General features: G+C 41.5%; 1 protein-coding gene across 3 annotated transcripts in view; it reads right to left on the reverse strand.

Moving 5' to 3' along the window:
- Positions 1-225: 225 nt before the first annotated feature.
- The window catches only part of baiap2b (BAR/IMD domain containing adaptor protein 2b), a 74,611-nt gene continuing 49,566 nt past the window's right edge, over positions 226-25,270 (reverse strand). For 2 of the 3 annotated variants that reach the window (XM_085361679.1, XM_085361680.1), the window contains 8 exons: positions 15,177-15,329; positions 11,954-12,190; positions 10,916-11,120; positions 9,033-9,234; positions 8,630-8,704; positions 7,249-7,417; positions 5,894-5,931; positions 226-387 (listed from right to left, as the gene is read on the reverse strand). In XM_085361679.1, the coding sequence (XP_085217805.1) occupies positions 243-387; positions 5,894-5,931; positions 7,249-7,417; positions 8,630-8,704; positions 9,033-9,234; positions 10,916-11,120; positions 11,954-12,190; positions 15,177-15,329 (1,224 nt within the window). In that variant the 3' untranslated portion in view covers positions 226-242. Of the gene's footprint in view, positions 388-5,385; positions 5,389-5,893; positions 5,932-7,248; positions 7,418-8,629; positions 8,705-9,032; positions 9,235-10,915; positions 11,121-11,953; positions 12,191-15,176; positions 15,330-25,270 lie in introns of all 3 variants that reach the window. The other variant, XM_085361681.1, reaches the window with a different exon arrangement.

Below are 25,270 nucleotides of genomic sequence, written 5' to 3' on the forward strand. Positions count from 1 at the left end.
CTTGCTACGTGGTTAAATATAAAGTCAATCCTAGTATTTATTTACATTTTCTCCGGGCGATTACAGAGATTACTGTTGCCGTGACATGTTGTAGTGCACTTTATCTGCTGATTATATTTCATTCTTTTCATTTTGTAGCATTATTGTAATACCGAGGGTAAATCAGAGCCTTCCAGTTTAGGGTTGAGGGTGAAATTGTGCACCAGTGATCCACCTACAGCTGGTTTACATTGAAAGAAAGCTCAGAAGTCCCCTGGAGGACTGGAAGTCTTCTCCAAGGAATCATAGTGAGCTTCATCAAGGTGGTACTCCTCGATTTCATCCTCATCGTCGGAGAGGGGCGGTTTGGCCGGGGCCTCCACATCCGGCTCGCCTGGTGGATCATCGCTAGGAAGAAAAAGAGCAAAAGGGATTGTGGTTTTTATTTGTTAAAATGTAAAATGGTAACGGAAGACGAGGTCAACAAGAGCACAGGATGGAACAATGGGTTGAGTTTTTTTTCAGCCATATTGCTGCTGAAAATAAAAAGGTCTGAGTCATGCAAATAGAGAGAAAGCTGAGGCGAAAAGCATGATGCCGAAACAAACAACACGTTTTTCAGGCAAAGTGTAACAGCCCACAATCAGCTGATGAGGTCAGCAGTCACATCACATTAAAAACAAACAAACAGCGATGGAAATAACCCAAAAGCCACTCCACAGCTCGCAAAGAAAACACAAAAAAATGAAGCAGCTTTCAGTTATAATGAAAAATTCAAAAGCAAGTGGATACACGAAGACACTTTAGACCCAAGATTATTCACTTACGATGGGCTTTGGTCACTCAAAAGCGGGCGTAATCAGGCCCTGTACTGAAAGGCAGAAACAATCCCCATGTGTCAACAGTCAGGATCAAATACCAACTCACATCTTCCAACGTGAGACAGGGAAATTAATTACTACACACTTCCTCCTAACATGGCTGCACATTATAAGGCATATATATTTGGTTTCCTGTTAACACAAGGTATCATTAAAGGTATTAAAAGGGAAAACAGACCAAGACTGAGCTGACTGGAGCCTGTATTTAGAAGGTACTGTTGCTCCTTTTGTTTGATTTTTTCCACATTATTATCTGTAACACAGTGCCAGATATATTTAGTGATAACACTGTGAGACTTTTACATGACTGCTCTGAACAGTTTTCCATCATGATCTCACTGCTGTACCTTCACTGAGCCAAAGGTTAAGAAGGATTTTTTCACCAACATCAGCACCACATTAAACACAGCGTCTGCAGAGGCTGCCAGTCAAACTCAGCAAAGATCTTGTTTAATATTACTAAATTAGCCAAAATTATTGTCACCATTTACTTAGATTAAATTGAAACATGACAAAAAACAGATCAGAACTCCACAAATTCACCGAGACTGTTTACATTTAAATTATGACCAATACATATTCACATGTGTCACACGGGGGAAAATAAAGATTAAATTAAAAAACAGGCAAACAGGCATGTGAACCCACCACACAGTGAAGCAAAACAACTACAAAAATAAAAAAACACTTAAAATGAACACGTTGTGTTGATCGCAATACACAAACAGACACACTCACTCACACACACACAGTTGAGTTGAAAAAAGTACCTTTGCTAGCAGCAGGAGGAGCAGGCCAGTGGGTGTGTATAGCAGGTCAGGATGCAGTGTAAGTACTACTGTGCACAGAACACACACACACTGTACATGCAACAAGCCCGGTGGGAGGTTATGATGGGTCTCGGTTCCAGAAATGTAGATAAGAGTGGTGATGTCAAATGTGCAAGAAGAGCCGCTTGTTAATGTATTAAAGCAAGAAGGCGATCCCCAGTTTGTTAGCTGTGAGAAAAGATGTGGTGACTAAAGTTTAGTCAGCACAAACTTAAAGCCAGAATCGAGAGTTGAAATGCTGCCTGTCAATGAAAGTTCGTTGGTTTTACGAGCTAGTTTGGCACTTGAAGGCTAATTAAAAGCTTCTTCAAATGGTGTTTCGTAAAAGTTTCATCATGTCACACCAAAGCCTTCAGGGAAAAAACGAACAGAAACAATAAAAATATCCAGCTGAATAAATTTATTTAATACTTTGTAAGAGTAGAAATTCACCATACATTTGAGGTCATCAGTGTTACACTTTTTGGTGCCCCCAAAGCATGCACATACATAAATTCTCTATACAATATTTAGATGTTTTCCTTGTAACTCTTTTACAACAAAACCCCTCACAATCAGAGCACGTCAGTGAATGCTGGCGTTATTAGCCACAGGTGATTGGTGTGCTATCTCTGCAGCGATGTCAGCCATACCTTGGACTATTTTAGTGGAGAAAGAAGAAACACTGGCAGCTTCCAGTCGTTTGCACTCGACTTTTGTCTCTAAATTCATCAAAACAGAGATGAAAAAAGACGGGGGGGTTGGCAAAGCTAAGGGGGGAAGACGAGTGTTAGGTGACAGACAAACGGAGAGGAGAAGAAGAGAGCACAGAGACAACAGACATGTGCAGCAAGGAGAACATTTCTACAGTGCAAAAAAGGTCTGTGTTAGGTCTCAGGCAGAGTCTGGAAATATTTTTCTGTCTATAAGTGGCAGATCAGAAAAGCAGCACTTGAAAGTTGGTTTTTTTTTAATGCATGTGCCTTACTTTATCACATACTTGCAAAAAAATATATTGCAAGACTCTTCAAACAATTTCCCTCATTAACAATTTAGTAAAAGCATTTTTTGCAGTGTAGGAGGAATGGGAGAGATGCACAGTTTCATTTTTAACCTCCTCTCTTTGGTGAAGAAAGCACTCAGTCAGAAGCCGAAACTACGTCCCAGCGGGCTAGCTCGTGGACACCAGATGTCAACAAAGGGACAGCGGTTAGCACAGACAGGCACTAACTGGGCCGACATACAGACAAGCACACCGGTATTTTTATTGAGCACACAAAGGATCAGACAAACAGTTCTCTTGACATTCTTTACTCACTGAGGTTTGGAGAAAAAAACGAATCAGGCTTTTAATCGCAGAGACAGCAGTACAAGAAGGCTGAATGAGGCTTCAACCACAAATGAATTCCTCTCCCCTTCAAAGCTGCAGGCGGCTGTGCCTTCAGTCTGTACTTTGGCTGAATGCAGCACAGTATAATCACCACTCTGTAGCCAGTGTAGTTTTTTTTCTATTAATCACAATACCGCTGATGGTTCATGTGAAGTCTTAAGTTCCCATAAAACGACATTAATCACAGAAGTTAACCGACAGCAGAAGCACCACATGTGAATATTTTTGAAAGTAGAAACGGATTTTGAATCTTTTAAATGAACTTTATGCCTATTTTTTATTTATGATAAAAAAAACTTTTTTAATGGTTTCACGTGTACCGAGCAGCGCCGCAATACCAGTTGTCTTTTCTTTCATGCATGAACCAGAGTTTGCCTCCAACTCTAATCATTTTTATGAGCAATTAATCGATCCTTTCTTTTTTAACTGGTGATGTCAAAGTGATATCCTTCTAATGAGCTCAAAACCCAAATATATTTAATTTGCAGTCATATAAAAACAGAGAAAAGCAGCAAATGTCTGTATTTGAGAACCCGAAGCCAACAAATATTTGGCATTTAAGCCTGATAAGTTATTTCAAACACTTAATCGGCACAACACATCAGTTAACTGACTAACGAACAAACAGTTTCAGCACTAAACTCGGCTCAGAGCCTCGCGTAAGTTAGTTGACCCCATTCAGCCTTGGCACAATATTCAGTCACCACAACAGACAGTCAAAGGACCCCGAGAGTGGTGTGTTTGTGTGTCCATCCGAGCGCAGAGGCTCACACTGAGAACGTTACAGTAAGTTTGTTTACACACAGTCAGAAATATAGACTATTACTTCCATAAGGTGCATTTTTTTATAAACTGATCATAGATACTGCATGACAAGCACTTCTGTATGGCACATTTATGTACAGTAAACATTCCCGTCACATTTTTTTTCCCCCACGTTTCATGTGTGAAAACATTTACATGAGCTGTTCACTACTCGCGATACATGGCCTCTTATGTCAGAGGAATACAAAACCTCACAGCATGAAAAGGTAGAATTATTGTTAAATACTGAAAGATCCAGTAAAAGCATTGATTGCAATGTCATTTTTACATAATATAAAAATCCTCTTTGGGATCAACCACTTTAGGATTACACCCTGATTTACATATCATTCTTTACACTGTCTTTCTAACTGAGAGCACTGACATTAGTGAAAATCAGGTTCCTTCGTTGGGAAAATATAACTCCCAGCAATATATAAAAGAAATGTACATGCATGAAAGACAAGCAAAGGTTACATTTTCCTCACAGAAAATGTCCATCACACTGATTTTGAATATGCGGATGGCACAGAGTCCACTTTGTTCTGGTTTTGGCTTGGCTCTGCACCAAAGCTCCACCAGCGGCCCAGTGTGGCTACTGGCCAGTTAGACAGCACAGGGCAGGACTGAAGGACGAAGGGAGGGAGATCAGAGGGAGAAAAAGAAAGACACCCAAGCGTCTTCCTCGAACTGACCGGCTTGGGGTGAGTTTATTGTCGTGAGAAGGAGGTAGGGAGGCGGGAAAGAGGATGGGTTAAGGATGACAGATGGGCAGCGAGGTGCATGTCCTATCGTGTGGCTGAGTCTGTGCCTGTTTGTCTGTCTGTCCTCACACTGTCGAAATCAATTTGCCCTCTGTGGAACTGTGGACACAGAGAGGGAGAGGCTTCCAGGTGGGCTGGCTCAGGAGAAACAACAGCAAACACAAAACCAGGACACACGCAGACGCAGAAACCTCGTCTACCCTCTGACATGACAAGCATAACCTACAAGTTTAACTGGATCTGAGCCTCATTTTAAAGCAAAATGTGGATGTGGTTTTAACGAGCAGGGATTGAGTGAGTGCAGTTAGCAGACAGAAGGAGCTGCATGGAGCGTGGGGGGCGGTGGCGTGACGGGAAGGTGCCGTGGAGTCAAAGCATGATTTTCTTTCTTAACTTAATGAACAAAAGGAAACTTAAAACGACTTACACTTAAATTAATCAACTATTTCTCTTCCTGAGGTCTAATTAACTGCCACTTTGTCAGGTGCCTCCTGTGACTCCCCATTTCATGCACAATGTCCTCTGGACTCAGGAATACTGGCTTTTTGGAGCCCACAAGCAGGTCTATCAGTTAAGGATCCTAGTTTGGGCCCAGATCGAGACTGCATAACAGTCCCCACTTTTTTACTTTCACTTTGACTCGTCAGGTTTACGCACCAAAAACTGCTGGCTTGGGATTAGCCATTAAAAACTACTTGGTTTAGGTGTCTAAAGTATGATTTGTGTTAAAACAGCAGCACTTCTAAACACCAGAGGACTCACTGGGCATGGACGAGCCACACGGTGGCTTTGACAAAACAGCACTAAGAGATGATTAATGTAATCTAGTTTTACAGAGAGAAACAATTGTTACTAATGGATGACTTAAAGATAAAGCCAGCCTTCTTTAAAACCATTATGCGGTCAGAACTGCACCATCTTATCACCTATGGATTCCTATCACGCTGCTGCAAACAGAGGAGAACTAAGAAAAACAACACAAAGAGTGTGGTGTGTCCTGCTGGTTGTCTGTTTGTGGGTCTGAACTTGGCATGCACCAGGATCTGTCCCAATCCCTCATCTCTCCATCTTCAGCTGTTTGGTAAACTAACTCTCACTGATGCCTCAGATTCCAGCCCTCGAGCCAACGGGACAGAATTCCACTTTGGCTTCCCACCCACAAACACTGCCGAGTGCATTTGAAATGACTGAACTGGAACTGAGTTGAAGCTGATTCCTGGCACACACAAAAAACACACTGACTGAATCAAGCTGAGTGGTTCTTACCTTGTGGGGAAGCGGGGCTCATACTCTTCGACTCCCTGCTGCAAAGACATAATCAAAGAAGAAAGAAACGTTTAGTTTGTGCACTTTAAATATGAACTCTGAAATAAAGCATGAAAACCACATTAACTGTCACTCATACCAGTATGATGAGATAATATAAGCTAATAAGATAATAAGGTAAAGACAGTGCTTAACAATTTCAACTGTTTATTAAAAACAAGAAGACACAAATGTAAAAGATCTGTAAAAATAAATTGTTATTTATTGAGCAAATAAATATTAATTAATAATATTTATTATTAATAAATTTATTTTTTTTAATTTACTTTTTAAATTTTACTGCATTCTCTCTTAAAGGCACATTTTACAAAATGTGCTCTTAACAAAAATAATTTTTGTTAACCAAAATAAAAAATTGAGTTTAGTTGAGCCTGGTTCTGAAACGTCGTGAACTGTTGCAATGACAAAAGCAGTCAGAAGGTGGCGACAAAGAAACATAAAGAAGAAGATGCAGCATCATCAAACGAAAACTGGAGATGTTAAAGAAGCTGTATGGTAGGAAAATACACTACAATATACATCAGCCCCTCTCCTGGTTATCATCTCATTATTCTTTCACTGACTGGTTGAAATTGATGACTTAAAAGTGAAACAGTGTAAAATATATTTAACATATTTTCCATTTTTATGTTCATATTAAACAAACAAAATTTTGTGCTTTATTAAAGATCAAATCAGAAGTGAATGACCGAATAACTTCCACGCATACATATCCTTGACCAAAATTACAAAACACATTTTTCCTTAAATGTCAGCAGAGATGTTTCAAAGCTTGATGTTACATGACTGCTGAGCAATTAGGCATCGCCCACATGTAATGTTCCAGGTGAGGCGTAGGAGGGAAGGTGGGCCAGTAGTGAAGTTTACCGTTGCGTAAGGCTACTTTTGATTTTTCCTTCTGAAAAATTAAGCTGCCTCCATCACCACAGCTGCCTTCTCTTTAGCCTGGCTGAACGCCGACTCTGTTATCAGCTGATGCCTGTCAGAAGCACTTCCTTCAGCGACAGCGGTAGACCTCTGCAATCTGAGCTGTGCCTCATCTTACACTCGACCCTCTGTGACCAGGAATGTGAAGCGAGGCAGAGCTGATTTGTGCGTTTATGTAAGCTAAGAGAGAGCGAGTCAAAGCGAAGCATCTCCGGCTGGCAGCACGTAGGGGGAAGCTACCTCCAAACTTTCTGAGACAGACGAGATCTTTGCCAGGTTTCGTGAGACTGCTCGTGTGTCATGTGTGAACCCATGTGGGTGGATGAGAGTTTGCATGTGTTTGTGTGCTTGTTTTGCAGGCCCCCCACCTGTGAGAAGCCTGGCACCGCCACACTGTAGGGGCGTTGTTGTCTGCCGTGCAGCGCAGCAGCGCTCTGTGCTGCCATACGGGAGTGGATGCCATAATCAGGGACGGGGAGAGCCATGTCTTCTCTCTCTAGAAGGTTGCCCGTGCTGCTGCTTTTGCCATGGTGGAGACTAGAAACACAAAGAAGTACACAGAAAAGGAGGAAACTGTAAATCATGTGATCCCCCATCGGGCAATTCCTCCTGGGCCAATCAGGCGCTAACATTTGATGTCTCTAGGTAGGGAAGGTATATGGGCAAGTCATCAGGGGACTGATTTTGATTTTGGAAGTACTTTCATGATTGGTTTACTTTTGCTGCAAGGTACAATATCATTTTGAGTGCTGGGGCAGTGCAATCACATTATATTTATGCAATGTAATACAATAACATGCATTACTGTTCCCAGTATGAGTACGTCATATCGCAGTGTTATTTTGAGGCAGTATAGCCTAGAGTCTGATATTTGTATATAGAGTTTGTTATGTTTGTTTGTGTGTGTGTGTGTGTTCCTGTCTAGCTATCTTTGTGAGGACTGAAAACTGCTTGTGAGGACACACAACCTGGTCCTCACAAAGGCATTTAAAGCCATTTTTGAGGCTCAAAATGTGGTTTTAGTGTCAGGGTTACAATTAGGTTATGGTTATGTTTAGGGTAAGGGGCTAGGGAAAGCATTATGTCAATGAAGGTCCTCACTAGGATAGCTGAACGGGGTTGTGTGTGTGTGTGTGAGACCACCTCCCTCCCCTCCTCGCTCATTGCTTCATCGATGTGTGACTACGTTCAGCAGACAGAGGCTTTCACCAGCTCCTAAGTGCATTTTTTGTGTGTGGGATGCTTCGTCTTCGGTGGGGTTTGTGTCATCCTTCACACAGCATCAAATCCCAACCAAAGCATTTCAGAAGATTTTAGCCAGGGTCTTTTATTTTGAAAATTGATCAGCTTCCTAATGCTTTTCCTGCCCATTTCATCTGTTCTGTGCAGTTTGACATGACTTTGGCCAAAATACACTCGCTGTGCATTTTGTGCCGCACAGAACAGAGAGCCGTTTCTGGGATGCTTCTGAAAAATGCTTCAGTGCATTTGATGGACTCACAAGCACTGTACATGGGCACAATTACATCATTGCTGTAATACAACGCAGCTCCACCCCGCTGCCCGAGTAAGGAGTAACATCTCACATTAATATTTATGTAAAAACCCCAACTCTACTGGTAAAGGAGATCTGGCAGGTTAACCAACAAAATCATTAAGTTTCTGTGAATAATATTAATATTTAACTTAATAACATTCAGTTTGATTATGCATTCAAAACAATGAAGTCTGCAAAGTGCAAACACCCACTTGTGTACTCGAAGTTGCCGCATAGAGTCTCCTTCAGTGATCACCCGTGTGTAGGAGAAGGGAAACCAGCCACGCCTGCAGAAGGAGGACATCAAATATAAACAACACAAAAATCAAATGCACAGCATTGGCTGACCTGTTCACCTACAGTCTGCAGTTGCCGCTGCAACCCACTTTGCAACCCTTCTTCGCCCCAGCTCCTCCACTTCATGCTGATCATGCCATTTCTGACTTATTTAACATTCTGTCTGTTTGTCGCAGATTCCTCTATTCTGTCACTCCTCTCTCCAAGTGGGCCGAATATAAATCACTGCAGGTGGAAATAACGACTCAGCTTTGACTACAGTGATCCTGACAGAACTGCATTTGTCGCTTTTTTTGCTGCATTTCATTTTGCACTCACATCCTTGTCTTCTCATTCTCTCCATAGTGCCAGCCATCACGGGCCTCGGGTACCAGCAGGGTAATCACGTCGCCCTCAGCGAAGCTAAGCAGCGTGCTGTTGTCACCGGCAGCATGGGAGAAGACGGCCTGGACACGAGTTCTTCCGTTTTTCTCCAGACCTGCTGCCATGGAGCTGGACCGGGGCAGCGTGCGGGTCTCTGCTGTGGAGATGAGGAGGAGGAGGAAGACAGTTGTTATCACACTGCCATAAACTTCAGTTTTTGCTACAAAGCCCTTAACGATGCTTGAAACATACAGAATGTCTACAGGGATTTTATTCAATGTAGATTTTTATATTATTCACATTTTTGTGAAATATTCTCCTCTGAATCTATTTTTACTCAGAAATGTACCGTCTTACTTTGGTTTTATTATCACATCTCCTTCTATTCCCACTTGCTTTGGCCTCTTTCTTATTAAAACGGCACCGAGCATGTGTGTGGCAGCCGGGTCATCTCATTAGCTTTTTCTATATCTGAGATGCAGTAATTCTTTTCTGGAAATATACCTTCCAGTACATTCACTGTGATTAAAAGCACGCTGAATGCCAAGTTAAATTTGCTTTTCGAGATATTTTCATTTTGCCACTAAACAGCAGAACAACTCCACAACAAGCTGGCAAACTCACCGCCCTGAAATAACACTGGCTCACAATATTCTGCCAAGCAAACGATGGTCTTTTCATATATCCAGCTGCCGGAAACAAAGAGAACCATTTATTTGGAGTGCCGTTTTCTATCCTCTTGAATATTACTGCTGTAATTATGTTGTTTTTTCCTCAGACTTTGCTCTTTTGTGTTTTCACCTATATCTGACTGCTTTATATGTGACTGCTAGAGGTTCCTTTCTTCTTGAAGCTAAGTCTCGTCGTCACTTTGCTGTTTATTGCTGTGCAGAGAGACACTGTGGAGCTTTCTTTGTGAAACGAGCTGCTAGTGTCATGGTCCTGGGCCGTGTTGGCCCAGTATTCTTAGTTCTCTTGTATTTTTGTATTCAGTTCCCTGTTTAGGTTCTGTTTCCTGAGTTGCCCTGTTATGTGGTTCCCTGTGTGCTTTCCCTTTGTGACTCTCACCCCCTGTGTGCCCCTCTATGTATTCATGAGCCCTTGTCCCCTTTCGTGTTTTATTCCATGTTTTCCCCAGCCTGTTATGTCTGTGTTCTCCCCGTGCTCTCTCCTCCTGTCTGAACCTCTGTACTTCCTGTTTTACTTTGACAGTCTCTCGTCAGTATGCGTCATGTTGTGTTCACTCCTGCCCTGTCTCGTTATGATTATCTGTGTCAGCTGTGTTCCCCGTGTGCTCCCACTTCCCTCGTTAACCCTCTGTGTATTTATGTCTGCGTCTCCCTCAGTTCTGTGTCGTAGTCTCCCTCATAGCTGCGTGGATTTCCCTGTGTCTCTCTGCAAGTATTAGTTATTGTTCCCGGTTTAAGTTTTGTATTTCTTGTGATCTGCCTTCCAGCATTAAAGCTGTGATTTTGAGTTTATCCCCTGAGTCCGTGAGTTTGCATTTTGGGTCCTCATCCTGCCTGCCACACAGCTATCATGACAGATAGAGCTGGGGCTGAAATAAGGCTGATAAGACTGAACCAAACTGCAAATGTTCTCTAAAACTAAAACAGCCATGCAGGACTGGAGAAAGTGTCTGCCACTTTTATATTACATATAGTCTTTTGAGCCTTTCTTAATTTTAAAATACATTTAGGATTATGAAGTCAGTTAACGAGTCCTTTCATCAGCATCCTTGCTCAGCAGAAAAGTGCAGCGTTAGTGTGATTATTGCCAGGACATGTTAGATTAAACACCACGACAGAATAAATGTAGCCCACAGTGTGTGACCTTACTCAGTGTGGTCTTGCTCTTGGCTGGGGCGGCCTTGCGCACAGGTAGGGTGTTGGAGTACACCTCGCCTCCGTGCCGCTGAGTCTGCGGTGAGGCTTTGCCCTGGGCGATTTTGCCCTCCATCCACTGCTGGTAGTCTTCTCCTCCATGAACGCCGGCCGTACCATTCATCACAGGCATCCCTCCTTCCACACCTCCCATCAGCCTCTGCATGCAGGCAATTAAAATGCAAACATTTTTTCTCGTTACGTCACAAAAGGCTGTTACGCAACATCTTGAAGCTCATTAGTGATAATGAAGGAGGAGAGCAGATCTGGGTCATGAAATTGTGATTAGTGAAAACACTATTTGAGTTCACGCTGATTTGAAGATAAGCTTAAGGAGTAGCTGGGAGACGGCAAAAAGAATTTCAAAGTATATTTAGTCTGCCGTTATAAAACTCTACTAATCTGCACCACCGTAATTAAAATGATGAAGTCTTTGAATCTTGAAAGTCTGTGTTCATTTTTGAGCCTGCAGGAGGAGAAGGAAGGGGGCAGGGTGCCAAAGAGCCTGAGGATATAAGGACCAAATGATTTCATTTCCCTTGACCCAGATTTTGTGAGGATGTGTTGAGGGATTCCCCGATGCAGTTGACCGCTCATTCTCAAACCTCAAGAGTTAGAAAGTGTCCATAACCGAAAACTCTTTAAAAAAAGACTGACATAGCTTCTGGGTGCATTTTTTCTAACTGCCTGCAGGGGGCGACTCTTTGAACTGTGCTGTTTTCCAATGGCTAGAAACAGTGAAAACAGCAGAAGACTTCATGGAAATTCACTAACCAGTGAGTGACATCATGGTGGCTACACCCATCTTTTACATACAGTCTATTGTACATTGTAGTCTAAGCTTGAATCTCTATCACAACAAGCCCACAGCGAGCTCACTGGAACACAATAGTAACAGATGTTTATTTCTAACACGTAAGTGAGCGTGAAGAAACAAAGCACACGGGTGTACCAGTGTTTGGCAAACTAAATCAGGCCAGAAGAAGAACTCACCTGCTGTCCCATGCCACCGCTGGCCCTGAGGGCTGCCAGCTCTGGAGGCACTGGCAGGGGTTTAGCACCAGGAATAGGCTCAGAGATGGGAAGGCCGGGGTGATGAGCACCAGGAGGCATGGTGCCCGTTGCACCACTCATCTGCTGGGCCAGAAACATGGCACGGTCTGGCAGTTTGTTGGGCTCAGCACAAGCCTGCTGCCACAGTGGGATCTTCTGAGTTAAAAGGTCCTTCCCCTGAAAGAAAGAGATGAGAAATACTTGGTAGTCAAAATAATGTGTAAGTTTTAAATCATTTGAATCTGTAGCTGAAAGGAAATGAGAGGGTACTAGCAGAGCGCAGCGGATCCGCCAAAGTCACTACTCACTTTACAACTTCTTCTGCACATGCGCCGTATGCCACTTAAGCAGTTATGTAATATTCCAGAAAGAAATAAAATATTTCTTATTTGTAAGAAAAAACCTGGCTGACAAAAAGAGGAAAAAAGCTCACAGATGTGCTGTGAATATCACCTTTTTGTGGCGCAATAAACAGGTAAAGCTGGAGCTCCACAGCGTGAGTTGTTAATTTTTCTGTTTTTTTGGGAGCAGCGCTTGCCCCTGTTTGCTGTGGGTGTACATATATTTCTCTAGTTTGTTTACCTTCTGAAATAAAGCCGCTTCTGTAAGTGTTTTTCCCCTGTAGGCATCAATATAACAACACTTTTTTTTTTTTACATAATCCGAGCAGACAAAAAGGTGATGCAAGGAAAAGGGAAAAGGAAAAAGGAGAAAGAACACGCAGTCAGCGCAGGCCACGAGGGATGAGAAGCCATACATTATACAGTAGTTCAGTTACATAAAGATACTTCTCATTTGCATTTGTCATCAGTGAATAAATGATGAAGTTCTGAGTTTTCATGAATAAAGAAAGACGGCGAGCAGAATCTGCTCTGCAAACAGCTTTTAACCATGCCAGGCTGGTGTGGAGGATAAACACAGCGTGGTTCCAAGGTTGTCTGGCCCCGCTGAGTGCATGTGGGCCACAGTGTCAGGTGTCTGCGTGTGGGTTGGATGATCAAACAAACTCACACATACACAAAGGGAAAAAAAGTGCAGCAAGAACTAATTCGCACTGATAAAGTGACATCATGTAAGTGGCGATTCAAACTTGTTCTCTACGGAGAGTTTGGTCGTCGGGCTCAGAGACGGCCGTGTCAGCTCACGCCACCTGTGGCTATAAGGCTGTGAGTACACAACATACGTAGATTATCCACAGTTAATGCAGCTTTTGTTGTTTCAGGGGACTTAAATTATCACTGAACAAAGCAGGTCAGAAGGAAACACTGTTAGCGCTTCCTTTTTGTACCTGCATCAGTGAAATTGCGATGAATGAAGTATGACCCACGCAAAACTTTGTGTTTTCATAAAAATCTCTCTCGGTTCATGTGGATGTTGGCGAAAAAGATGAGTCATAACAATCTAAGCTTTTCACATAGTTAAGGTGGAGCGTAGGTGGGCAGAGCTTTAGCAGTGATGACAGAAATCGACAAGGAGAAGGCGGCTCTGTTTTCTTTCATTCTTTCTTTTCGGCTGATTGACAACAGCACGAGAGAGCCGCTCGCCTACAGTAACTAATAAAACACGAGATTTCCCAAAGTAACAGAGAGCTTCAGCAGTCATCTCACAGTACATGTACTCCTGAGGGTAACTAAGAAGTACCGGACCTGCAGGGTTTCAACAGTTCAGTGGAGCGAAGCAGCAATAACTTAGGATTACATTTCATTTCTAATACTCTTACAACCAAAGAAACGGCGACATAGTGATACCTCAGCTGCTTCCCTGAGTCTGAAGCAACTACCTGGTTCTGAGCTTCACAACCACCCAAAAATACATTTACATAAATCTAAATGTATTTATGCATAAATAGGGTGACTACAAATGATTATTATCATCACCACATGAGTTTAATTCAACTATCAGAGTCTTTCAGAGCCTCACATCCACTGATAAAGCTGAAAGTGGGAACCGTTTTTTCAAAAATAAGTATTAATGTGAACTCCTCTAAGACAATTTTTTTAAGGCTGTTTTATCATCACAGCAGCAGTTTGTGTTCTGTGCTTCCTCCCGCTGTCTATCAATCACCCATTCAGACACTTCACACCCACACACAGTGAGTCTGAACCAAGTGTTCTTGCAGAAGTAGGTCACTCTCCCTCCCACCGACCTCCACACTCCCTCCCATCCTCCTCTTCTACATCCTCTCGCACTTCCCTTTGCTACTTTTTTTTTAAAAAATAATTGACATTTTACATTTGTACAAAACAGACAAAACAGGAAACGGACATTTTCACATTTTACCATTTGTGAGGGAGTGCGATACAGGAGTCGTGATTGGCTGATGCATCTGAGGCGTCTTTAGGGTTTTTCATGGAATTAATACATGAAAAATGCAGAAGGTCACCGCGATTGGTAAAGGAAGACGATAAAGCGGCACACGTCTCCTATCACAGCTTGTACGGTATGTGCGGTAAAAGTGGCAGAAAACATGATCATTCATTTGGAGTGAAATATTGGATTTTAGTGCTTTAGTGCTTGTACTGCGTAAGGGTGCAGAATGGCTCCTCCCCACCAAACAAGTGGGAACATACATTCATACTTTCGCCGAGGCTCTGAAGCCAAACAATAAGGTTGAAGCTGGGTGGTCCTAAAGTTGTAACAACTTAAAGGTAAAGATAAACTGAGGGGCTGCATAAAGACTCACTATGAGATAAGTAATGATTATTTTGATCTGCGCATCATCATTTGTTTCCAGGAATACAAATATAAAGCTGATAAAGCCCCAAAGCTCAATTTTATTTATTTTTATTTATATACAGTAGCGCCAAATCACATCAACAGTTGCCTCAAGGCGATTTACATTGGAAGTTAAAGACCCTACAATAACACAAACCTGTTACACAACTGGAAGTCCTAAAACAGCATTTTAGCCTGCTACCCTTATTGGGAAATGCCTCAGTTACCAGTGAGCTATGAATGTGGTCCTACCACGACCAACAGTCAGTGAGAAGACCAATCGTGTTGTTGTGATGTCACAGCCTTGTGACTGTAAAAACAAAGATAACTAAAAAAAACTAAAACTTTTAAAACCTATAAAAGTTCTTGTTTTTTCAGGTTTTGGAACAACATAAATGATGGTGTTGTAGGAGCAACAGCAATTCAAACATATCAAATATCTTCTCACCTTGTTGTGGTAGACGCTGCTGTTTTTGGCCACAGCACACTGACGGTCCACCAGGAAGCAGTACCTCCTCCTCTCCTCAGACAGAGCGTTCTTGTAGCCCTCAGCGATGTAGTTATCCAGCTCACTCTGCTTATTACTGATGGCCTCCACATACTAGGAGCAAAAAGAAAGCACATGAAACAAAAACATGGAGGACAATCTTAATCCAGACACTCGACCGATAATACAAGTTTCAAGGAAAAACTAGGACGCCATAAACTGGACTGGAAATGCGCAACATCTACTCCGGTGATTAATAAACTGATACACTCTGGAGTAAGTTTTTAAGAACAAAATCTCTTTCCAGAAATGTATTTTTACAGAAGTTCAGAGATGCGGTGTCTTGATTATTCTCAAAACCCCCGAAAACTGTTATGTGAAGTGGGTGAATCAACCGTTTAACAATCAAAGCTTTAAATGACTTCAGATAATGGACAGAATTTCGATGGCTCAGGCATCATACATCACAATCATGACATATAAAAAGCAGACAAATTGGGCTTTCGTGAAAATTAAATCGAAAATGTCACAGCACATCAGACCTGAAAACCGTGAATTAGACAGAAAGAAGTCAGGCCCCTCAGGCTGTCTGATCACATATCTATTATGTGATCACAGTGACCGGTGCTCTAAATTTCCCGCAGATTAGTTGAAATCCGCTCTTTCCAAGCTATATCGAGCTTTTAAACTCATTCAACCTCCTTCACCGGCTCAGCCCACTGAGTCCATTTAGTGCTTGTACTGCGTAAGGGTGCAGAATGGCTCCTCTCCACCAAACAAGTGGAGCCACTCGTCCACATCCACAATCACCTTGAGGCACACAAAGGCAAAATTAGAATGAACGCAGGCTCGCTTACGTAAGTGAAAACATTCAGATTCCCACGGTGTCACATAATGTGAAACAACATTCTCTGAGTGCCAGACAGCAAGGAGCTCCTGGATGAGGCGTTAATGACCGCGGCTCGGTGGTTTGCAGGGAAACTTAGAAGCCTACGCACTGTCATGTGCAACTGGCTGTTTGAACTAGCACCAGTGCTGTGGATGGCAGACTGGAGCTTTTAAAAAAGAGAAAGCAGCACTTAAATAACCTAACACTGCGCTATAACCACCATCACACACTAAGCAGCACCAGATGTACTAATTAGTCCTTTAATGAAGCATAATCATGTGTTCTTTAGAAAATATTCCTGCCTCACCATCAACATCACACTTACCGACAACATGGGAAACTGAATGTATAAAAAGAAATCATCTGAAGTATTTTATGCAAAGCTGAAATTTACTGGACTGCTTGAATTCTTTGTTATCAGGTTGCCCTAAAAGCTCCCCGAAAAGCCTTCAGTTGATCTGGAACGCTGTAGCGAGAGTACCAGAGCGCATATTTCTCCCATATTAGCTTCTCTTTATTGGCTTTCTATTAAATTCAGAATTTAATTTAAAAGCCTTCTGCTCACATGCAAGGCCTTGAATGATCAGGCCTCAGTATATCTTAAAGACCTCATAGTGCTATATTATCCCAACAGAGCACTTTGCTCTCAGACTGCGGGCTGGTTTGGGGTTCTTCGAGTTTCTAACAGTAGAATGGGAGGCGGAGCCTTCAGCTCAGACCCGTCTCCTATGGAACCGGTTTGGGATCACCAAACAAACACCCTCTTCTCCAGATTAGCCTCAAAACGTTCCTTCTGGATAAATCTTATAATTAGGGCTGGATCAGGTCACCCTAAACCATCCCTTAGTTGTGCTGCTATAAGCTCGCGTAACCTTCTCACAGCAACCTGAGCCCCGTTTAGGTACTATTAATTCACGTCATTACCTGACCCTCGACCACTTTTGTCCATAGTTTGTGTTTTCACAGCTCTTTAAACTGGTTCACTCCAGTTAAACTGATTTTTCACACTGTAGATGTATTTTATTGACATGATATTCATTTTTGTTTTATCTGTGCCAAAAATCCCTTTTGGGGTTGTGTCAGGAAGAGCGTCTGGTGTAAAACACACGTGGAGCTACTCTCTGTGGCAACAACCTCGTGACAAAGGGGAAAGCGGACTCTTTTCTGACTCTTTAAAAAAGCTTCTTCAGACTTTTTCTGTATATAATTGAATAGAAATAAGAATTTGCTGAATTATTAAAGAAAATCTAAATTTTAAAAGCAAAACTGAACAATATCGTCACAGTAAGCTTGTGTTCATGTAAAGCTTTAGCTCATCCTTTAAATAGTAAGTGCTCCAATTAAAATGTAGCCATAGCGCTCTGCCGGCTGAGAGATTTAATTAAAAATCATCTGTGGAAATAAATGTGCAGGCACCAAAATAACACTATCACGCAATCTAATGCACAGAGATCAACATTAAAACAGGAAGGCTTTCACTTCCGCTCGTCCTTATTGAGAAAATTGGCCGTGAAGACATTATTGTGAAATAAGCAGTGGTGGATTTTCTATCTGCTGATGTTACATTTAGGAGTTAAGTGAGGGCTTTTGCAGAGAGTGGTTCATCATGCATTTAATTGTTTAGGCTTGTAGTTCTCTATGGAACCGACTAACTCTAGAAATATTTATTTTTCCTGCTTTTTAACCAATAACACTCTCATAGCCACGCAGTGTTTATTACAGTGTAATACTGTGCCGAACCTTAACTACATATGCTCGTTAGCTTTACGATAATCCTTCACTGGGGGTCATTTACACACTTTATCACTGCGAGTGCTTTAAAACTCTGTCGAGATTATGACTGTAATAAAAGTAGGAATAAATAAGAGTATGGTATGATTATTTGATCTATGTCATCTCCACTCCTTACTGAACCTGTGTCTTCATACAGACGGTCACTGGTCTTCAGGAAGAAGACACATTCACAGCGATCGGCTGTCTGTGCTGGTGTTGGTGTTTAATGAGTCTAATAGACCCCGACTGACAGGTAAGATGTGGCAACAGCTGCAGACAACCAGCAATTAATCTCATCCTTTCACTCTTCACTACAAAGTGATTACAGTTGGAAGCACAGAGCCCCATTTGTGCCGGAGACTAGGTTGAGTGCAGTCATGAAAAATATGCATATAATCTATTCCTGTGACATATTTGACAGTTGATATTACAAAGATTTTGGACATCTGAACTATTTAAATTCTGGTTGGGGGTTTAAATCCTACCACACGAAGAGACACAAGCTCGGTTTTCTTTTGCATTTTAATCAAAGTTCAGCCAACTTTTTGTTTGTTCTTCTACGTCTAAGTTTTATGTTAATTATCACCAATTTCCGGTTAAAATGAAAACAAAATATTAGTAAAAGAGCATCCGTTACTTTGGAGACAAAGTTAGAGCGGGATGGCTGAGATGGTCTGGGCATTTGCAGAGGAGGGAGGGTGGATATACTGGACAAAACGTGTTAAAGATGGAAAAGAGGAAGACCTCAGAGAAGACTCATGGATGTAATGAAGGGAGACATGTCGAGGGTTTGTGTGACAGGATGAAATGAAGAGAGATGATCCACTGTGGCTTAAAAGTTGACAAAAATAAAGCAACTCTTTTGTTAAAAACTGGATACTATGTAAGATACTGTCTACAAGTATCTATAGTTTAACCAAAGACAGAAAGCATGACTGCTCATGCTAAAATCATCCTTTTTTCCAAAAGTGAAACATATACCCATTAATTATGAGCCTTTTTCACCGCCCAGTTTCTGTGATGGGGTGAATAATGTGCTCTGTGCACTCCTCATAGGCAGGTGGTAAAACTCAGTGCTACACAATAAAGACATTCATGTGGCTGAATCTGGTTATTTAGCAGAAAAGAGCAATCTCTTAGAACTAAACAAAGTTGTTTATGTAGGCGAACAAAGGCTGAACATGCACCAATCACCCACACTGGAATAATAAATGGTGACAAAAAAGTGGCAGCAGCAGAGGAAGATGAAGGCCATTCATGAGTCATAAAAACAGCGGAGGTGGAGCCGCTTGCAGGTATCGCATTCCGACCGTCGCGAGGTTAGAGCGGCCAGAAGGGTGCAGTCAATCACCGGGAAGTGACTGACGGAGCGGTTTCCCCCTCCGTCAGCTCTCTGCCTGATTTCCTGAGAATTTTACTCTTTAAGAGTTACAGGAAATAAATCTGCGGTTTACCGAGGAGGTCACTTGTTTATTTACTGAATTCCTCGTGATTATGTCATCTTCCTAGAATGCCATGTGAACTCAAAAGGAAACCGAAAAACGTAAAAGGAGACATTTAATTAGCAGAAGCTGCCAAACCGGTCTCCTCTATCTGAAGCCTAAAGCCTTCCTCCTCTAAGATCCTTTACTCACAGCATGTAGACATAAAGGGCTGCAAGCTTAGACTAAACTGTAGTCCCTGAATGTGTTTTGGGGCATAACTCATTTTCTTTATTCTATTTAGGATTTATTGCAGACGTACTGCGTTATAACGGGTCTGGTATTAAAACCTAGTTTAAAAAGCCATACTGTACTTACACATGGTTGATCTATCTAAAGAGACTGTATAAGGAAGGGGGGAAATATTTGGCAACAGCAGCTTTTTGGTTTATCATCATCATAATAATATTGCATAATGTAATAATAATTACATTTAAGTAGGCCGAAACAATGACAAGTAGAAAAATCAAGTGTAGCTACAGTAGAAGAATCAAAATAAAACTTTAACCTCCTCGAAAAGACCAAAAACTTGAATAAACGAGGAGTATGTCAATGTAATCTCTCAGATCATGAATTCTGTTATATCTTAAATAATCCTTATGCTGCCATTGCATATGCATGAGAAAGGAACGTATATGGAATATAGGATGCAAATGTTTATAAAAGCATCCCTGGATAATTGATATACTGCACATCCAAGTGCATTTCTTCACCACAGCTCCTTCTCCATTATTCATGCAGCTTCACTACATTAAGCCTGATCACCCTCAGATATGGAGCCCTAATTAGATTCCTACTTGCTTTTCATGTTACTGCCAATCAGCCACTCTTCACCCAAAAGCTCCGCCTTTACACAAATATAAATCTGGCCAAACACTGCTTCTGGTTTCTGCTGACAGTGAGCCCGATCAGCATTTAAGGCCTGTGCACAGAGGGAGATGGTGTCCAAGTAATCACCGAGTTTTCACATTAAAGATGGTCTAAATCACTGGTGCAAAAACTCTGCTGAGTATGAAACATGTCTGTCTGTGGTGGAAACGGCCATTCAAAAAGCTTATCGGTACCGTTTGCAGCGTTTTCTTCAAAATGACACCGAGCTGCGCAGAGGGATGTTAAGCAGTGTACGGCTGTAGGTAAATTCATTCATTACATGGAGAGGTTAAAGACTACCTCCACATCCAGCTCTTACAGCTAAAGCTTTCTGTGTCTCACTGAGAGGAAAGTAAACGCAAACTGCCAAAAGGGCGAAAGTAATAACAGACTATTGTGTTAACTCCCTCCAGAGGAGCCTGCCAGCCATAAAAATAAAATGAAATTGATTTTGATGTCTCAGCGCTGATCCTAGTCATAAGAAACCCAAATAGTAAGGTCCCATCTTCATGAGTAGAAGGCCTACAGCATATGTGTTTCAAATAAAACCTGGTTATCAGATACATGTGGCAGACTTCTAACAACAACAACAACATAATAATAATAACAATAATAAAATCCCCAAAAGGGAGTTGATCCTATAGACGGTACATAAAAGATGGACCTAGCCACAAGCAATGTTTTTTATTTTTTTTAAGTTAGAAATCATCCAAATATAATTCCCTCGAAGTCAGCAGGTGTAAATTTATAGCTGAAAACAGAAAGGGTGACATCGTGGTTGCTATGCCCATCGTTTATATACCGTTTATGCTGTAATTTTGGATATTAGCAGGATAGTTTTGAACTCGGATATCAGAAAGTAGCGTATGATATCTAACAAGCAGGGTTCAGAGTTATTAAACTATAATTACATTTACAGTATATAACCTATTTGTATTTCATGCTATATTTGGTGTCTGTTTTACAGCTGATCAGAAATCAGTATTGTAATGTGAGCAAAGGGTGCGATTCTATTCTTTGCATCTGAAATGATCACAACAAAAAAGCGTCGGCACATAAATGTAGAAACAACCGCATCTCTTTCCATTCGTAACATTTCCATTAAAGCGACTTATCAACTGAGCCTGGTTATGTAACGCAGAAATGTGTCTGATGGAGCCAGCTAAGTGTGTTTACACGTGAAGAACAAGAGCACACAAGCGGCAGAGGGAGATCATTAATCACAGCCAAGCTGGCTACGAGCTGACTTCCTCTTATCTTCAACAAGACGCCCATAAAAAAATAAACACACACAGAAACAAAGAAAAAGGTTTTAACTATGCACAGTTCTCACTTACCTCTCATCAGCCTCGCATTCCTCTCATGATGAGATTGTAGTTTTGATTGGTGTTACTGCTGATTAATGTGAATATCTGTGACATCGTTGCTCAATATGCAGAAATATGCATTAAACAAGTGTCTGCAGATATGTTCTGTCCCTTTATGAAACACACGAACGATCTGTGTCCTAAGCGTGGTCATCTCACAGTTTCTGTAAGCTGCACATAAAATGGACGAGCTGAAATCAGTGTGGGAAGATTCAGAGTTGGCCCCAAACAGAAGAGATCTCAGAAAGACGAGACTTTCTTCAGAAAAGTGTGGAAAAGCATGCTGGTGTATTTTTCTCAGTAGGACATCGATGATTTAGGAGACCGCAGTGAGTCGAACAAGCGTATAAAGGGAAATGGCTCTGCGCTGATGAGAGACCACCGACGAGACTTCATTCAAGTGCCAGTGCGACTCGATTACGGCTAATTATAATGCAAATTCATCAAATACTTTTATTACTAGTACTGTCTCTAAAAGTAGTAAAAGGCCATGTCAGTCTTGTTTTGTAAAAACTAGCATAAAAAGCACAGAGTATATTTATTTACAATAATCTAAAATAAAAACAACTCACTAACGCTCATATTTGACAGGATGACGATACAACTATTGCTAAATTACTGAAGATTATTCAGTTATGTTGTTTTATATTCAGTGTTTTCCTGAGTTTAGAGTTCATGAATATCAAAGGAGAAGAAAATGGTTTCTTTTTTATTCTATTCAGCTTTTTTAAAAAACATTTTATTTCTCTTCTTATCATCCTGGGATTCTGCAAATGTACTGACCTTGTAACTCTTGCAGCATTAATCATAATGTGAAGTACTGATGTTGATATTCTTTCCATTGAAACATGATAATGTTAAACTGGAGGATGAATAAAACTGTTCTAATGAGCATAACCTAAACCTAGAGTCCAAATAACAAACACATCAGACTGTGTGCTGTGCTTAAAGAGAAGTTTTGCTGCCCCTGAGAACTGCCCGCTTTAATATTAACATCAGTCTTGAGCTGGAGGAACGAGCGGCAGTTACTTTAATCTGTGTTTTCTCTTCCTCGCTGCTCTAGAAGGCACCAGTGAGCTGTGCCATCATTTAATTAAAAGTTAGACAGTGGAGGATGCTGTAGTGATGGCCTCATTTCATGGAAGGAAGTAAGCAAACTTTCAAGCTTGCTGCTGCCAGAAAACACCCAGATCCTTGCTGTATGCCATGCTACAAAAAGGCAGATCTGTGTTTCACCTTTGCCTGGTGTCACTTGTTCCTGCCAAGACCTGATTCCCACGAGAGCCCTTATGATGCACAACAAGAATCTGGCTTTTTAAACATGCTGTTGCCCTCTGACTGTGCTAAGGCTAGTCAGGAGGTCCACAGTACATGCTAGCATACTCAAAAGGTGAAGACGTGGCTGCTCTTGCTCGGAGCTTTCACACCCAATAATACATTAAGGCCCAGAGGGAATGACAGACCCTGTGCTGGTGTTCCTCATGCTGCAGCTGAACCCCCCCACCCAGCCCCCCGTATCGATTTTTGGAACGACCGACTTGGCCGCCCCCTTCATGCTCCAGCAGCCATCCACTGCGGCAACACTAACAATTACACAATAATTACCTCCCCTGCTGCTCCCACAGAGCAGCACAGGGCGACTTCTTCAGCCTTTATATGTGCTGCACAATTAGCTTTTTAGCCTCTGATCCCTGTTTTCTTTGCAGTATAACAATAAGTTAAAACCACATTGTGTATGACTTCATGATATATGATGACCTCTCTTTCTGTAAATTTTTGTAAGTTGGACCAGAACTGATCTCTAAATAGTATCAAGTCAGCTAACAATGACCGTAATACATTTCAGGGGAAGGGAACTTACAATACATACTTTGGACCAGTGCTCTGTTCAAACAGCAATAGCTGATGTGACAGAGAAATTACCTCTAAAGAGACGTGTGAACCTCTGTTTTTACCCAGTGCAGCTGCAGGTGAGTACTTGTTTTGTGCTTGACAGGCTGTCAGCAGATGAAGCCCCATATTCCCCTTTACACTGAGTTTAATTTGATATCGTAAGTGCTGACAACACATATAAGCTTCAGAGGTCCATCAATCATACATTCAGCATATTGCTAACACCCAAATATACAAACATAAACAAGTGTGTGTGACATTTGAGTAAGCAGACAGCCAGCTGTGGAGACAGCAAAATCTGCCTGAAACTGACTTTATGACGCTGCAGCTGTAACAAAAGCGATTTCCGGATTGAAGCCAATTAAGGCTAACCTATATAAGGCTGCATACGTGTGCAAACGTTAACTAAGAAGCATAAGAACATAAAAGGATATCATCTTCCTTCCCTTTGCATCCTCACTCTCTATCAGCCTGTCAGATCACAGCAGCTAACAGCAGCATCTCCTGTGCAGGTTGTATAAGAGGGCACGCCCACCATGTGTCACTGCAACACCTACAGATGAGAGCGCAGAGACTTGCACCGTCTAATCACGCCTCCGCTCAAGCAGTTACCGGGACACGAGAGAAATATGCCTCACTCAACCCATTCACCTGGCCTAGATACTGTCAACAAATATTATGCAACGCCGATAAGTGCAGCAACTAATGACACAGATAAATTATTAAAAGTTGTGGGAGTGCATTGAACAGTTACCAAATAGATGTAGTCAAGCTCCTTTTTTTTTTTTTTGACACTGTAATTTTTATTGATAGTTTTGTCACAGTTTAAACATAGACATGTTTTGCATTACAGGAGAAATAACCATGCAAGCACACAGTCAAAACAAAACAGAACAAAAGCGAACAAAAGGTGTGGGTGCCAATTCTAATCAACTACCGTATGCATGCCTGCCTTTGCTCAGCAGCATACATACTCCAGCTTATATATGTACTTTTATACAGGCATGCATCAATAGATATACAGAGTCATAGACCTTAAATGTTTTGTTCGTTCATTAATTTTCCTTGGTGCCATACAATGTCCACTTCTCCCACTTAGCAACGAAAATATCTTCCTTTAATCTGGGAATGTAAGTCATTTTTTCCATTGCATAGATTTCTCCAACAATATTTAACCAGTCTTTTGATGAAGGCGGATCCAGTTTGTACCAGTTTCTTGTTATAGCTTTCTTTGCAGCTATCAATAGGATTTTTGTCAAATACAAGTCGTCGTACAGAACATACTCTCTAATATTCCCAAGATATACAGTTTTAAAATTGTGTGGTAATTGGTAGCCCAAGATATTGCCTATTACAAGACTCACGTTCTTCCAAAAATTATGCAGTTTCAGGCACTCCCAAAACACGTGCGTATGATGTGCTTCCATGTTACCACATCTTCTCCAGCATGGCAAACTGTCTTGAGTCTGTTTACTTTTGATTTTTGGTGTAATAAAGAATCGAGTAAGGTGTTTCCACCCAAATTCTCTCCAGCATCTTGAGTTAGTCGTTGTGTTCTGGGTTTCACACATATCTAACCATTCCTCAGTTGAGATATCAGTTTTTATTTCCTGCTCCCATTTCTTTTTTATGTATTCAGTTGATGTTGCCGTGTTCTCTCTTAGATTTTTATATAGTACAGAAATCTCCTTGAATTGGAGGCCCCTGTATGATTTAATTATACAATTCAGGATGCCATAAGACGTACGCGAACTTCGTATTTCCTTTGAAAAGTAGTCTCTG

Source organism: Diplotaxodon limnothrissa, linkage group LG8, assembly GCF_057381915.1.
Source record: "Diplotaxodon limnothrissa isolate DT_005_m linkage group LG8, D_limnothrissa_male_GT1.1, whole genome shotgun sequence".
NCBI classification, from domain to species: domain Eukaryota; kingdom Metazoa; phylum Chordata; class Actinopteri; order Cichliformes; family Cichlidae; genus Diplotaxodon; species Diplotaxodon limnothrissa.